The sequence below is a fragment of the Gigantopelta aegis genome, chromosome 15 (assembly GCF_016097555.1).
Source record: "Gigantopelta aegis isolate Gae_Host chromosome 15, Gae_host_genome, whole genome shotgun sequence".
Taxonomy (NCBI): Eukaryota; Metazoa; Mollusca; class Gastropoda; order Neomphalida; family Peltospiridae; genus Gigantopelta; species Gigantopelta aegis.
This window is the reverse complement of record NC_054713.1, coordinates 28,318,443-28,334,485: the sequence shown is the minus strand read 5'-3', so window position 1 is coordinate 28,334,485 and position 16,043 is coordinate 28,318,443. Positions and strand designations below refer to the sequence as shown.

At 39.8% G+C, this 16,043-nt stretch overlaps 1 protein-coding gene across 1 annotated transcript in view; it reads left to right on the top strand.

Moving 5' to 3' along the window:
• The window catches only part of LOC121390527 (glutenin, high molecular weight subunit DX5-like), a 29,364-nt gene extending 23,319 nt beyond the window's left edge, over positions 1–6,045 (top strand). Inside the window, exons 3-4 of the mRNA XM_041522361.1 lie at positions 2,058–2,128; positions 4,390–6,045. Coding sequence (XP_041378295.1) covers positions 2,058–2,128; positions 4,390–5,801 — 1,483 coding nt within the window. The 3' untranslated portion in view covers positions 5,802–6,045. The remainder of the gene's footprint in view (positions 1–2,057; positions 2,129–4,389) is intronic.
• The last annotated feature ends 9,998 nt before the right edge of the window (positions 6,046–16,043 follow it).

The following is a 16,043-nucleotide window of genomic DNA, read 5'->3' as shown; positions in this document are numbered from 1 at the left end:
TAACCTGTCTGAACCAAACTGCCATATACCAACATTATGATAACAATCATTTTGAGAGTACTGCTAAAGCAATACATTGCTTAGCCAGGTCCAATCAATTTTCATATATATATACCCTAAGTTCAAGGGCCATAACTCCCAAAGAGCGAAGAAGAAGGAAGGAAATGTCTTATTTAACGACGCACTCAACACATTTTATTTATGGTTATATGGCGTCGGACATATGTTTAACGACCACACAGATATTGAGAGAGGAAACCCGCTGTCGCCACTCCATGGATTACTCTTTTCCATTAGCAGAAAGGGATCTTTTATATGCACCGTCCCACAGACACGATAGCAAATACCACGGTCTTTGATATACCAGTCGTGGTGCACTGGCTGGAACGAGAAATAGCCCAATGGGCCCACCGACGGGGATCGATCCCAGACCGACCGCGCATCAAGCGAGCGCTTTACCACTGGGCTACATCTCGCCCCTTAACTGCTATAGACCCAGAAAAAAATGTCATATTCTTATCCAATCATACTTTGTACAGATTTAAGTGCCAAAACCTGCACATTAATTTGAGAAAAGCGTCATGGTGTTTTATACATTAACTGAATATTTTTTATTATTGTATTTATAAGTTAAGTGCATGGTACTGTATTATTAATTGCATTTTGGGGTTTTAGTTACATATATCTTTTACAACATTTACATGAATATACATGTACAATGGTTTTATTGTTTAAAATGAATTTAAAAAATACCTATTTGCCCTATTTGTTAATGTTCAATCAGTAAATGTTTACTGAAATATTACTAGTATTTGATAGTACAACCCAGCTGAAGTGATCTATTCAACATGTTTAATCATTTCCGAAAATTGAGGATCATGCAGTTAAGTCACATGATTTCATTTAGACTAATCCAAGCATTTGTAACAAAAGAATATTTTCTGACTGGAATTATACTAAATAGTTGTACTCTGCACACGTTTCAAGCTTAACGGTACCCGGTATTTACCACTATTTGTTTTTGTTGTTGTTGTTGTTGTTGGTGGTGGTTTTTTGTTGGGTTTTTTGTTTTTTTTGTTTTTTTGTTTTTAGGGGGGTGGGTCCAAAATCAGTATGTAGTAATTAATTGGGGAGGGGTGGGGGGCGGGACGTAGCCCAGTGCTATTTCTCGTCTCAACCGGTGCACCATGGCTGGTATCAAAGGCCGTGGTATGTGCTATCCTGTCTGTGTGATGGTGCATATAAAAGAACCCTTGCTACTAATGGAAAAATGTAGCGGGTTTCTTCTCTAAGAGTATATGTCAAATTACAAATGTTTGACAGCCAATAGCCGATGATTAAAGATCAGTATGCTCTGGTAGTGTCATTAAACAAAATAAACTTTAATTAACTGGGGGAAACCTAATGTTTAACTTTCTACTTTGGAAGAAGATAATAGCCTATGTGAATAAATAAATACAATAAATAAATAACTATTGCGCCACCTAGTTTGAAATATTAACAGTTTATTTCGAAGTGCGGAAAATGTTTGACACCCAATAGCCGATGATTAACAAATCAGTGTGTTCTAGTGGTGTCGTTAAACTATACAACAGTTTACTTTATTTCGAGAGTTCTAAAACGGAAAGCCAGTCTCATCAATAAAAGTATGAATAAATTAAAGTTATGGTTAAAAGTAAGAATAGATTCTTTATAGGGCGTGTGTGTGCGTGATTCTGTGTGTGTGGATATATATATATGTGTGTGTGTGTGTGGTGTGTGTGTTTGCGTGTGGTGTGTGTATGTGTGTGTTAAAGTTATGGTTAAAAGTAACTAGGTGTATTTTCTTGATTACATTATTGTAAATAACTGTGTCACAAGAGTTAAATAAATATCATATTGACTATTTGTATCGAATTTCAGGTTTTTTTTATATACATGCGTTTGACTCCCAGTACTGGACTTTTTTCTTCATTCATTCATTCATTCATTCAATCATTCGCCCATCCATTCATTCATTTATCATTTGTTAGTTCTTTTGTTCTTTCATTCATTTTTTATTATTATTTTTTTTACAGAGCTTACGCTGTTATGCGAGCTCAGATATTCTGGGAACTGGAGTCGAGCGTTCTGCGATCAGAGAGAGACGGTAAGATAGTGGAACTTAAGTCTCACCCTACTCTACTTAACGTTTTGTCAATTTGAGACGACAAAAACTTGTATATTACGTGAAATGTTTAGCTCATTGTTGGCTACACCCATATTTTTGGAAGGATGACCCCAGGTCATGTTGTTCAGTGGGTCTCTGTGACCTAGAAAACCCTTTCGGAGTAAAGTTCTCCATAACTGATTCTACGGCTGGGCGGGGCGGGACGTAGCCCAGTGGTAAAGCGCTCGCTCGATGTGCGGTCGGTTTGGGATGGACCCCCGTCGTTGGGCCTATTGGGCTATTTTTCGTTCCAGTCAGTGCACCACGACTGATACAGCAAAGGCCGTGGTATGTACTATACTGTCTGTGGGATGGTGCATATAAAAGATCCCTTGCTGCTAATCGAAACGAGTAGCCCATGAAGTGGCGACAGCGGGTTTCCTCTCTCAATATCTGTGTGGTCCTTACCCATATGTCTGACGCCATATAACCGTAAATTAAATGTGTTGAGTGCGTCGTTAAATAAAACATTTCTTTCTTTCTTTATACATGGGAGTAACATAATACATAAGTTTCAGTTACGCATAAACGCTATATATTCAACCACTAACAACTAACACATTGTCCTGGACAGACAGCCCAGATAGCTGAGGTGTGTGCCCAGGACAGCGCGCTTGAACTTTAATTGGATATAGGTACGAAAATAAGTTGAATGAATGGAAGTGTGCATGAAATGAAATAAAGAGTAATAAGTTTAATGAATGGAAGTGTGCATGAAATGAAATAAAGAGTAATAAGTTGAATGAATGGAAGTGTGCATGAAATGAAATAAAGAGTAATAAGTTGAATGAATGGAAGTGTGCATGAAATGAAATAAAGAGTAATAAGTTGAATGAATGGAAGTGTGCATGAAATGAAATAAAGAGTAATAAGTTGAATGAATGGAAGTGTGCATGAAATGAAATAAAGAGTAATAAGTTGAATGAATGGAAGTGTGCATGAAATGAAATAAAGAGTAATAAGTTGAATGAATGGAAGTGTGCATGAAATGAAATAAAGAGTAATAAGTTGAATGAATGGAAGTGTGCATGAAATGAAATGAAGAGTAATAAGTTGAATGAATGGAAGTGTGCATGAAATGAAATAAAGAGTAATAAGGAAGGAAATGTTTTATTTAAATACGCACTCAACACATTTTATTTACGGTTGTATGGAAAGAAAGAAAGAAATGTTTTATTTAACGACGCACTCAACACATTTTATTTACGGTTATATGGCATCAGACATAAGGTTAAGGACTACACAGATATAGAGAGGAAACCCGTTGTCGCCGCTTCATGCAAGGGATCTTTTATATGCACCATCCCACAGACAGGATAGTACATATCACGGCCTTTGTTACACCAGTTGTGGAGCACTGGCTGGAACGAGAAATAGCCCAATGAGGCCATCGACGGGGATCGATACTAAACCGACCGCGCATCAAGCGAGCGTTTTACCACTGGGCTACGTCCCACCGCTTAAAGAGCAATAAAACCCAAGTCTTTTTTTTTTTTTTACAGGTTCCACCTTTTATTTTAGAACGACCATCAAATTTGCGCCGAATTTCCTTCATCAAAATGCGCACCCATTTCCCTTTGGCTTAATTCTACGGGACATTCCAAATTGCATAGCACCATACCACCTCCCGCCTGTTACCGACTACGGTTGGACTGCACCTGCCAGTGCAGGCAGTCCCTCCTCCTCCCACCCCCACCCTTTCCTGTCCTGGACGAGGCCGGCACCTGTGCCCAGGACAACCGTGCGCTATAACAGCTTGCTCTGACTGTGCACGTTAAACAATTTGGTCTTGGTCTTTCCAGACCGGCCTCGGTGGCGTCGTGGTTAGGCCATCGGTCTACAGGCTGGTAGGTACTGGGTTCGGATCCCAGTCGAGGCATGGGATTTTTTAATCCAGATACCGACTCCAAACCATGAGTGAGTGCTCCGCAAGGCTCGATAGGTAGGTGTAAACCACTTGCACCGACCAGTGATCCATAACTGGTTCAACAAAGGCCATGGTTTGTGCTATCCTGCCTGTGGGAAGCGCAAATAAAAGATCCCCTGCTGCTAATCGGAACGAGTAGCCCATGTAGTGGCGACAGCGGGTTTCCTCTCAAAATCTGTGTGGTCCTTAACCATATGTCTGACGCCATATAGCCGTAAATAAAATGTGTTGAGTGCGTCGTTAAATAAAACATTTCTTTCTTTGGTCTTTGCAGGTTCCAAACAGCGTGACCTGAAGAAGGAGTTTGACGGGCTGGTGCAGAAACTGGATGTATTAAACGGCCAGTCGTCCGTGAACAGACAGCCGAACGGTCCCGCGGGAAATGGGACGGGCTCTGGATCCAAGTCAGTGTCTGACTTCGTGAGCGAGAAGGCGTTCCTCAACCGACTGGAAGGCGGCTATGACCTGGACAGACCTTTCGCCACCTTCGACAGAGACATATCGTCCATCGACGAGCTGTTCCCCGGAGCCACGGGAACCAGTTTTCGAGACCCCTTTGGAGGGCAGTCTCGCCCTCGTTCGCGGGCCTCGCCCAGAGGGCGGCGACCGATGAATCAGTTCTCCAACCAGTTTGGAAATAATCAGTTTGGACAGATGAATCAGTTAGGCATGAACAGCCCGTTTGGTCCAAACAACCAATTTGGTGGAAATAACCAATTTGGTGGAAGGAACCCGTTTAGCAGAAATAACCTATTTGGTGGAAATAACCAGTTTGGTGGAAATAATCAATTTCCGGGAACTAATCAATTTCCTAGAAATAATCAATTTGGTGGAAACAACCAGTTTGGTGGAAATAACCCATTTGGTAGAAATAATCAATTTCCTGGAAATAATCAATTTCCTGGAAATAATCAATTTCCTGGAAACAACCAGTTTGGTGGAAATAACCAATTTGGTGGAAATAATCAGTTTGGTGGAAATAATCAGTTTGGTGGAAATCCGGGTATGCCCGGTATGAACGGAGGTTTTAACCCAAATAACAGAATTGGCAGGCAGGCACCAGGTAACGGCTTCGGTGGACAACAGCAAGGTCGCGCATTTGGTGGACAACAGCAAGGTGGCGCATTTGGTGGACAACCAGGTGGCGCTTTCGGAGGGCAACCAGGGGGCGCTTTTGGTGGACAACAGCAAGGTCGCGCATTTGGTGGACAACAGCAAGGTGGCGCATTTGGTGGACAGCAGCAAGGTGGCGCATTTGGTGGACAACCAGGTGGCGCTTTCGGAGGGCAACCAGGGGGCGCTTTTGGTGGACAAAGGCCAGGTGGCGCTTTCGGAGGGCAACCAGGGGGCGCTTTTGGTGGGCAGAGGCCAGGTGGCGCTTTTGGAGCTCAAGGACCAGCTGGAGGATCTAGGCCAGGTGGCAATTTCGGAGGGCAACCAGGGGGAGCTTTTGGTGGACAAAGGCCAGGTGGCGCTTTTGGCGGACAGGCACCAGGTGGCGCTTTTGGCGGACAGGCACCAGGTGGCGCTTTTGGCGGACAGGCACCAGGTGGCGCTTTTGGAGGTCAAGGACCAGCTGGGGGATCTAGACCCGGTGGCGTTTTGGGCGGTGTCGGCGGAGCGGGGGGTGCGGGCAGCACTGCGGGGAGCGGAACTACCGGATCCATCTTTTCTCTCTTAGGATAAGCATCTTATGGTAAACTGAAACCTTTCTGGACTGTATGGAAAATCTCAAATCTAATTCACAATTTCGAAATTTTACCTATATTAAAACTATATTAAAACTGTATGTTCTTGTCATTCTGATTTATTGTAAAGTGTTAGTACGAAATTTGCTCTAAAAGCCAAAAAATAAAAACAATTATCGTTAAAGAGAAATGTGATATTTTTCTTGCATTCCAAAGATGAATAAAGACGTTTGGAACTGAAATCGTTGTTCTCGATCGTTGTAAAACCGACCGTAGATAATTAGTAATCAGCACAAGAGAAGACAGTACTCTAATGAATACAGAGAGGTCTGTAGGTACTGGGTTCGCAACCCGGTACCGGCTCCCTCCCAGAGCGAGATTTAACGACTCATTGGGTAGGGGTACGGAAACTACGCCGACTTCTTTCTCACTAACCACTAACCCACTGACCTGGACTGTCAGCCCAGATAGCCACGGTGTATGTCCAAGACAACGTGCTTCAACATCAATTGGATATAATCACAAAAATAAAAGTTAAATTAATGAAAGGCAGGATAAAGATTAGTGATCACCAAGAAGCAATGGAAATTGTTGTTCAACGAAACCACAGAACATGAAGTAAAAAATATTACAGGCTGTTTTTTAGTGTCTAACATGCGATTATTTCGTCATCTATTCGAGTTGGCGAAAGAGAAGAAACCTACTGCCGCAACATAGGCAACTATTACCGAAACAAATATGCACTTTCGCACAGGAAGGCTACTACATACTACGGCCTTTGGTGTAACAGTCATGAGGCGCTGGTTGGAACGGGGAAACCCCAGTCCATAGAGGACGATCGATCCCGCAACCCATCACCCCCTCAAGCGAATGCTCTACCACTGAGCTATATCCCGCTACCGAGATCTCGCAAAAATAGCCCTGTTTACAAGTTGTGGGGGGGGGATGACAATGGGAGGTTACGCAATAGGAATGTTAATAATTCCATTATTAATTATTCTATCTACCCCAAAATTCTGTCAACATCCGACTTATACTTATTGAAGACGTTTGTGAATTATTGCTTATCACGAAATAAAATTAAAATGTTGTTAACGCCCGAAAAACCATCGGTTCGGGTCCGTATACAATAAATATCGAATATGGGCTGAAATAATATTAATGTGTGCGCGTGTGCGCGCGTGTATGTATGTATGCAGATATTTATCATATTTAACATGATTTAAATATTTATAAAGCATTATAGGGATAAATACATTCTGGATTCTTGTCGAGAACTCTTTTCACCTAGTTATTTAAAAGAAACAATGGAAGGAAGGAAATGTTTTATTTAACGACGCACTCAACACATTTTATTAGAAACAATGGATATGTAGCAGTATACTGAGCAAGGAATCAATACTGCACAGGATGGTTTAAAGTTTAAAGTTTGTTTTGTTTAACGACACCACTAGAGCACATTGATTTATTAATCATCGGCTATTGGATATCAAACATTTGGTCATTTTGACATATAGTCTTAGAGAGAAAACCCGCTACATTTTTTTCATTAGCAGCAAATGATCTTTTATATGCACCATCCCACCGACAGGGGTGTAAGGTATTCTAGCGAATAACGAAAATGTCAAGAAACAGTGGATATATGTAGCAGTATAAGAAGCAAGGAATCCGTGTCACAGACGGTGGGTGTAAGGTAGTCTAGCGAATAAAAATTTAGTTTTGTTTAACGACACCACTAGAGCACATCAGGCCTCTCAGCCACTTTTACACATTAAAATATAGGAAATATAGGAATTTGCATACCAAAATATAGGAGTTTTATAGGAATTTTGAGGTCAAATATAGGAGTATTATAGGAAAATTTTGACAGATTATCATGATTATAGGCATTTTACACGGTTTCTAAAGACATTTACATCACTAATATACCTTGCATATGTACACAAGATACCATCTACTATCTCAACAAACAGAGTTAAAAATTAGCAGTCGCCCTTTATAGACTAAGGGCGACTATGAATTTTACAAAGGTAGTCCGTTGGGCGAACATCGATTTTAGGGTCTGGCGAGTATGGTTCCAGGTGAAAAATAAACGCACTGAAACTGAATCGAATGTGGAAAAAACACAGCGCTTTTGTGCTGGCGCGAACTACAGATCTGGCAACAAACAACACTATAGAACATGTTCTATGTTTTGACAATGCCAGACTGACTAGACTGCGATTTTGGTCCGCGGCTTTAAAAAAATATAGCTCAAAACGTATTGCAGACACATCATGTTTTGGGTGTTTTGTGAAGTTGTCGGTTTAATGGACTGGATACACCATAATTACTTAGTAGACCTACTTTTTGACAATATTCAATGTTATGGTACAAATTAATCATATGTAATTAGCTTATATTATTCTGGGACAAAATCAAATTTTATCTTGTACTAACAATGAAATGTTCCATTACTACATGGATTATTTCAAAAGTCAGTTAACTGGCATGTAGGCTTAAAGGAAATGTTTTATTTAACGATGCACTCAACACATTTTATTCACGGTTATATGGCGTCGGACATATGGTTAAGGAGCAGGCATGTAGGTTTAAAGATAAAATTCATATAAAAACATATTAATTTATTAAACTGTAAACCCATATCATCTGAAATAACGTTTTTGGGGGGTAAAAAATTAAGTGTAAATAAAAACAATATATATTTATAAAAGTGCATAGGATAAATCCAAGGTAATCTGAACGACAAAACCGGCCTCGGTGGCGTCGTGGCAGGCCATCGGTCTACAGGCTGGTAGGCACTGGGTTCGGATCCCAGTCGAGGCATTGGATTTTTAATCTAGATACCGACTCCAAAACCTGAGTGAGTGCTCCGCAAGGCTCAATGGGTAGGTGTAAACCACTTGCACCGACCAGTGATCCATAACTGGTTCAACAAAGGCCATGGTTTGTGCTATCCTGCCTGTGGGAAGCGCAAAAAAAAGATCCCTTCCTGCTAATCGGAAGAGTAGCCCATGTAGTGGCGACAGCGGGTTTCCTCTCAAAATCTGTGTGATCCTTAACCATATGTCTGACGCCATATAACCGTAAATAAAATGTGTTGAGTGCGTCGTTAAATAAAACATTTCTTTCTTTCTTTCTGAACGACAAAACCGTAAAATGATATCAGGGGAGTATCTCTGCACAGTGCAGTCGATTGGGTTATTTGGCAAAATAGTGGTTGATTCCATGACTCTTTATCTAGTGCCTCATCTGTAGGAGGACAGCCACTCCCAGGGAAATCTTTTACTGTAGAGTTCTCCATATTGAACCACTTCTCTACAGGTTCACAAAGAAGACTGTCATTCCCAGACTAATATACTAAAATGCACGCAGTTCTACCTTTAATCTGTTTGTATATGCATTATCGATTATTTCAGAGACAATACAAGTGAAGCTGCATACCTTGGCTGTTCTAGCATTTTTTTTCGTATACCTGTATTAAAAATTATATTTAATCTGTATCATTTAATGGTAACTTTTAAAGTAACTTTTATTTATACTGGACTATTTTTTTCCCCATTAAATGTGATTTGGGTTGGTATGGGTTTAAAACTTAATTTAATATGTTTCTAATATGAATTTTAACTTCATTCGTTATGAAGTTACATGCCAATTCATCGGTTTCCTTTTGACGCAAACAGACTATATATATGGTTATTATTCAACAAAGAACATTTTAGTTTTCATTTTAGCTGTACAGTTAAATTGGAGGGCTAGTTGAATTTGAGAATGTTTTCTTCAACTGGCCCTGCTGGCGACCATGGTTTTCATGTTAATTTTCAATCTTGAAGAAATATATACCAAGGCTTGCCAGCAGTCCATGCCGATATCCAGGATTATTTGAAAGTTGGTGCACATGCAAAGCATCTTCTGAATTTCCTTTCACTGCGAATGTAACTCAGTAACATATTTTATGCATCGGCATTTTGACAAACAATCAAGTCAAATATAGGAAATATAGGAAATGAATCTCAATATAGGAGTTTTATAGGATCCTATAAAAATATAGGAAATATAGGAGGTCTGGGAGGCCTGGCACATTGATTAATTAATCATCTGCTATTGGATGTCAAACATTTGGTAATTCTGACACATAGTCATCAGAAGAAATCCGCTACATTAGTTTTATAATGCAACAAGGGATTTTTTTACATCAACTTTCCCACAGACAGGATAGCACATACCACGGCCTTTGATATACCAGTCGTGGTGCACTGTCTGAAACGAGAAATAGCCCAATGGGCCACCGACGGGTATCGATCCCAAACCGACCGCGCCTCAAGCGAGCGCTTTACCACTGGGCTACGTCCCGCCCGCTCCCCCCCCCCCCCCGACCCCCCACCCCCAACGAATAAAGAAAATACAAGAAACAGTGGATATATGTATAGCAATATAAAGAGCATGGAATGGGTAGAAGAATGGATTAAAATGGCACAGTATCATTGAGTACAAGATTCTTCTACATAAAGCCTCATATAGATTGAATACGACGCGTCCGTGCAGACCCATTGTTGAGTCTGATTCGGTTTGCGGCTTGTGTTTTCGGAATATATACACCATATACGATTATTTCACTGCGGTTGGCCACATGCCACACGCCCACCGCACGCATCCAGTCTAGACGTTCTCATTAAAACTTATGTATTTCGATTTCTTTTAATCTGGCCACACGCACGTGCCGCATCCAGTCAGTATAATCCTAGATATTGAAGTATAAACGTAAATTACAAATATTTAAACAGTAAACACTGCTCTTGAACTGTCGAACACAGGGGCCACAAAAAAGCGGGACCATGTCCCCCTCCCCCCTCTCCCATCCCACTTTCCTGATACTCATTTCAGAATGCTGCACATGCTGTATTTCAACACCTGGAATTGAAAATGTTCTGGCAAGACCATACCTTGAGATATTTTAGGTACCTCGTTTAATTACGAGATAAAACATATATGACTGTTTTGTTTTTGTTTCTTCTTGTTAATTCAACAGTATTATGGTGTCACTGCCTTGACTTCCCATCGTACAATGCATCAGGCCTCAGTCGAGCTATCTACCCGCTAGGCTGAACAATGTCCATACGATACAATCGCAAATGACTTTCCCCTACACAGCGTAAACAACGATATATAAAAAAACACCAAAAAAACTACAACAACAACAACAACCAATATATGATTGCACGTACGTATATGTGTGTGTGCGTGCGGTCGGGCAGATGTATGTGGGTTTTGTTTTGTTTTTATTTAGCTGAGATGCCATTAAATAAACATCCCTTTTGTTTCCGTATTTCATTTACCCAACACAAGATGATAACTAAACGTTTCAATTGGTTTGGGCCAGCTGGTGATGAGTATAGGATGTTTCTATATAGGTGGTGGGGAGGGGAGGGGGTTCCTTCTTAGAAACATGCATTTGCACTAAAAACAAACCCACTACGCCCCCCCCCCCCCCCCTCCCCCAAACTCATCGATTTCGTATCCTACAAGATACCTCGCCACAGTCGACCAATCTACCCACTATGCTTAACATTGCTATAATAGTCCAGTGGCTTGGGGGGTGGTGGGGGGGATTGCGTGTGCATGAAATGTCCCCTAAGTTACTCTTCATTTTCTTTAAGTACACCACGTGAGTAGATAGAAAAGTGAGGGTAGACTTTCTGTAACCCGGCAATAACAGAAAATGACGTTCAAAGATCACAGCCTCCATGACTAAATATGGAAGAAAGATTTAGGGGGGTGAGCAATGAAAATTGCTATAACTATGTAACCAAAGGTCGTAGAACAGCACAAGACCCCTCAAATGGTTTATATGAGAGCCCTCTGTGTAATGCAATAAGCATTGTGCAAATATGAGGTCACCAAAGGTCAAAAGGTCATGATAATTGAACAAATTAGTAAATATGTGTATTACACGAAGATAGTTCAATTTCAGATTAGTAAATGCTCAATAGATACTATTATTGCCTTTGTTCTTTAGAAACTTATTAGTAGAATACACTAATATAGTGTAAGTCATATTTAATGAGGTCACTAGAGGTCAAAAGGTCATGACAATTGAAGAATTCTGAAAATGTAGGCATTGCTGGTATGTGGGATGCTGTTACACCACCACAGCCACAAAATCTACTGGTTTGATAATGGTGATGATGTTGATGGTCATGACGGTCTGAACAGGTGGTTCGTTAACCGATTCACTCCGGCTGTCTCTTACGCTATATGCCCATGTCCCCAAAGGTCGATGCACAATATTACAAAATAACATGGGCAAAATACAGCCAGAAGGATTACCATTAAACATACATATTGTTTTAATTCTTCACCATTTCCTAGAAGTGATTATGTGAACCATAACATGTCTCACAATTAGGAACTATAGTGGACCGTGATGAATGAACTCTCACCCGGAAGTGATCTGTGTAGTGAGACCTTAAAGTCTAGTAACAGATTTTGTCAAACTTGGTTTTAAGTCAGTTTGATAATTTTGGTCATTTACACCATGAAAACCTATACTAGACCAGTGTAACTTATGAACTCTAAACAATACACCAAAAGATAGATGCACCATACCATCCAATAAAACTTCATATCACATTGTTACTCCTTGGTCATCCACACAATAGATGGCCATCAAACAAACAGCCGCTATATGGTAATGTATGACCTTGTTGGTAGTTCTGATATAGGGAACATACAAAGAAGCTAATTATCTAGTTAGTTCATTAAAAATATTAGTTTTCATCAATTGTTGCTATGGGCAACAATTGTTTCATAATGAAGTGTTGAAATCCTGCGATTTTCTGTATACATGTATTTCAACATGAAGATCCACACATTATTAATGGCACATAAAATGTCTACTTTTATAGTAGAATACTATGTTATATATTAACAATACCATCAAAACTGTTTGTCACTAAGACTGTACATTAGAAAAAAATCATTATGCACAAAATCACAGAAATTAGGGTGAATTTGGATATTGATTGACCTTGTGACCTTGAATTTTGACATTTTACAATGAGAAACTCATTGTTAGACACTCAGATCAATTTATATATTACATGTAAGAACACTAGAATACACATTTTGACACACACACCCCTAAAAAATAAAATTAAAATTAAAATTAAAAAATAAATAAAAATGACATGTTTACAATATTTACCCAAATAGGGCCCCGATAAGCTTGGCTCCAGTCCACATCGATGAAATTACCTTTTATAAGGATGCTACACTAGTACATTTTTATTTTGGCTTGCTAAACTTATATTTGTTGGAATAAACAGTAAGTTCATGTTTTACAATATGATCTCATTACACAGATGTCATCTGCCATTGAAACCCACGTTAAATTGCAGGGTGTTAATTAGATCAACTAATTGACTAGCACTTGAGTGGTCTGGATTTGTGTCCGGTCTGTATATTGTTGACGTGACATTGAGTATTAGTGCGTGTTATAAGGAATATAAAGTGGGTGTTTTTCTATTCTCTGTACATTTTATTTTTGAAATTACGATACTGCAATTCAATATACGCCGAACTCTACGAAACGGAGAATCGTTTCAGACGAGCCTGGGAGCAGATCGTCTTGCTTAACAACAGGCTAGAACACCTCCAACTTTGCTATGATAAAGCGAGAATCGACAACAACAAGTCATTTCGTTACAACTTGCGACTGAAGATGGCAACAGTAGAGGGAGTCCGGAACTCGTACTACGAGTATGCTTGCTGGAAAGCCGAAACTGTCGCAGAGTTGAGTCTGCGGGTGGCAGTCGTCTCCCCCGAATCGGAATCCGAAGATGAAGAAATGGAATAAATGCAGACTACAAAATCAGACGCCTCTTGATGGCGGCTCTTTTAAGAGCCAAACAAATCACACGAAAGTGGTATTATACATAATTGCAATATTTGATTTTAAACCGCACGTATAGACACAAGCAAACTTAATACCGTAAACAAATACTATTCATGTTTGCGTGTTGGATCGTTTTGGCTTTGTGGAAACCAGTCAAAGTGATCATGATGTAAATCCATTGTTTTCTAACGCTTTTGAACTGAATTAGCATTCTAAACATAAGCAGAAGAGCAAATGCATGTTTCTAAGAAGAAAAAAACCGTCACCCCACCCACTCCCATGTACACACATCCTATACTCATCACCAGCCCTACCCAATTCAAACGTTTAGTTATCATTTTGTGTTGGGTAAATGAAATACGGAAGCAAAAGGGATGTTTATTTAATGACATCTCAGCTCATTAAAAACAAAAAAAACACCCACATACATCTGCCGGCACGCAGGCAAGCTCGCACTCACGCTCGCAAACAAAAAAGTACACAAAGATATTTGCAATCATATATTTATCTAGCTTTTTTAGATCGTTGTTTACGCTGTGAAAACGGACACCTCCTTTCCAAGCGTCAAACAATTGTGTGACGTCATTTTTTATGGTAATGTAATAAAAAGTTTCAAGTTTGTTTTGTTTAACGACACCACTAGACCACGTTGGTTTATTAATCATCGGCTATTGGATGTCAAACATATGGTAATTTTGAAATATAGTCTTAGAGAGGAAACCCACTACATTTGTCCCTAAGTAGCAAGGCATCTTTTATATTCACCATCCCATAGACAGGATAACACATACCACAGCCTTTTATATACCAGTCGTGGTGCACTGGCTGAAGCGAAAAATATTGTAATGTAACGCCGATATTAAAGTTAGTAGGTAGAGCGCTCACCTTAGGCGCAATGTGTTGTAGGATATGAACTCGAGCGTTTTGTTTTCACCCGTTCCAAACATATTTGTTTTATTAAATCGTTGTTTACGCTGTAGAAACCAAGCTTTCTCTCCAAGCGTGAAATAATTGGATGATGTCATTTGTTATTGTATCTTATGTGCATTGTCCAACCTAGTTGGTAGATCGGTCACCTGAGGCCTGATGGATTGTAAGGTAGGAACTCAAGGGTTTCTAGTTATTGTTGAGGGGGATCCCGTCCCCACTATGTATATTTTCTTACATCGTTGTTTATGCCATCGAAGCTAAAGTTCATTTTCAAGCGTCAAACAATTGTGTGACGTCATTTGTCATTAAAACATAATGGCAACGTTAAGGTTAGTGGGTAGAGTAGTCGCCTCTGGCGCGGTATCTTGAAAGATACGAAATCGATGGTTTCTTTTTTTGTTTTTGTTTTTGTTTGTTTTTTGTTTTTCGTTTTTGTTGTTTTTCGTGTCCTTTTCCAACCAGTGTACCACAATTCTTAGATCGTTGTTTATCCTGAAGAAGACAAAGTTCGTTTTGAAGAGTAAAACAATTGCATGATATCATTTTTTTTTACTGTGATATAAAGGTGAAGTTGGGCATTATGGGTAGAACCGACGTCCAGGCGAGATATCTTATAGGATGTATACTACCAAATCAAATCCCATTGACGACAATAGTAACATATGTGGCTAAAACTCGTACCTGCAGGACCCAGCCGGACGTTATTTGTTTTAGTACTACCTATAGGATATGAACTCGATGGTTTTGTTTTCGTCCGTTCCAAACATATGTTTTATAAATTTACGCTGTAGAAGACAAACTTTGTGTCCAAGCGTGAAACAATTGCGTGACGTCATTTGTTATTGTATCATATGGGCTTTGTTCAGCCTAGTGGGTAGATCGCTCACCTGAGACCTCAGGTATTGTACGATAGGAACTCAAGGTTGTTTTGTTGTTGTTGTTGTTGTTATTTGTTGTTTTCCCCGTCCCAACTATATTTATTCTCTTACATCGTAGTTTAAGCCATCGAAGCTAAAGTTCACTTTCAAGCGTCAAACAATTGCGTGACGTCATTTGTCATTAAAACATAATGTCAATGTTAAGCTTAGTGGGTAGAGTGGTCGTCTGTGGCGCGGTATCTTGTAGGATACGAAATCGATGGCGGGGTCTTTTCCCCTTGTTTTTTGTTGGTTTTATTTTGGTTTTATTTTGGGTCCTTTTCCAACCAGTGTACCACAACTCTTAGATCGTTGTTTATCCTGTAGAAGCCAAAGTTCATTTTCAAGAATGAAATAATTACATATCATTCTGTTATTGTGACACAAAGGCGAAGTTGAGCGTAGTGGGTAAAGGACTATTCTTAGGCGAGATGTCCTATAGGATATGAACTCGACAGTTTTTTTCTTGGGTTGTTTTAGACCCTACCAGTGCCCCACT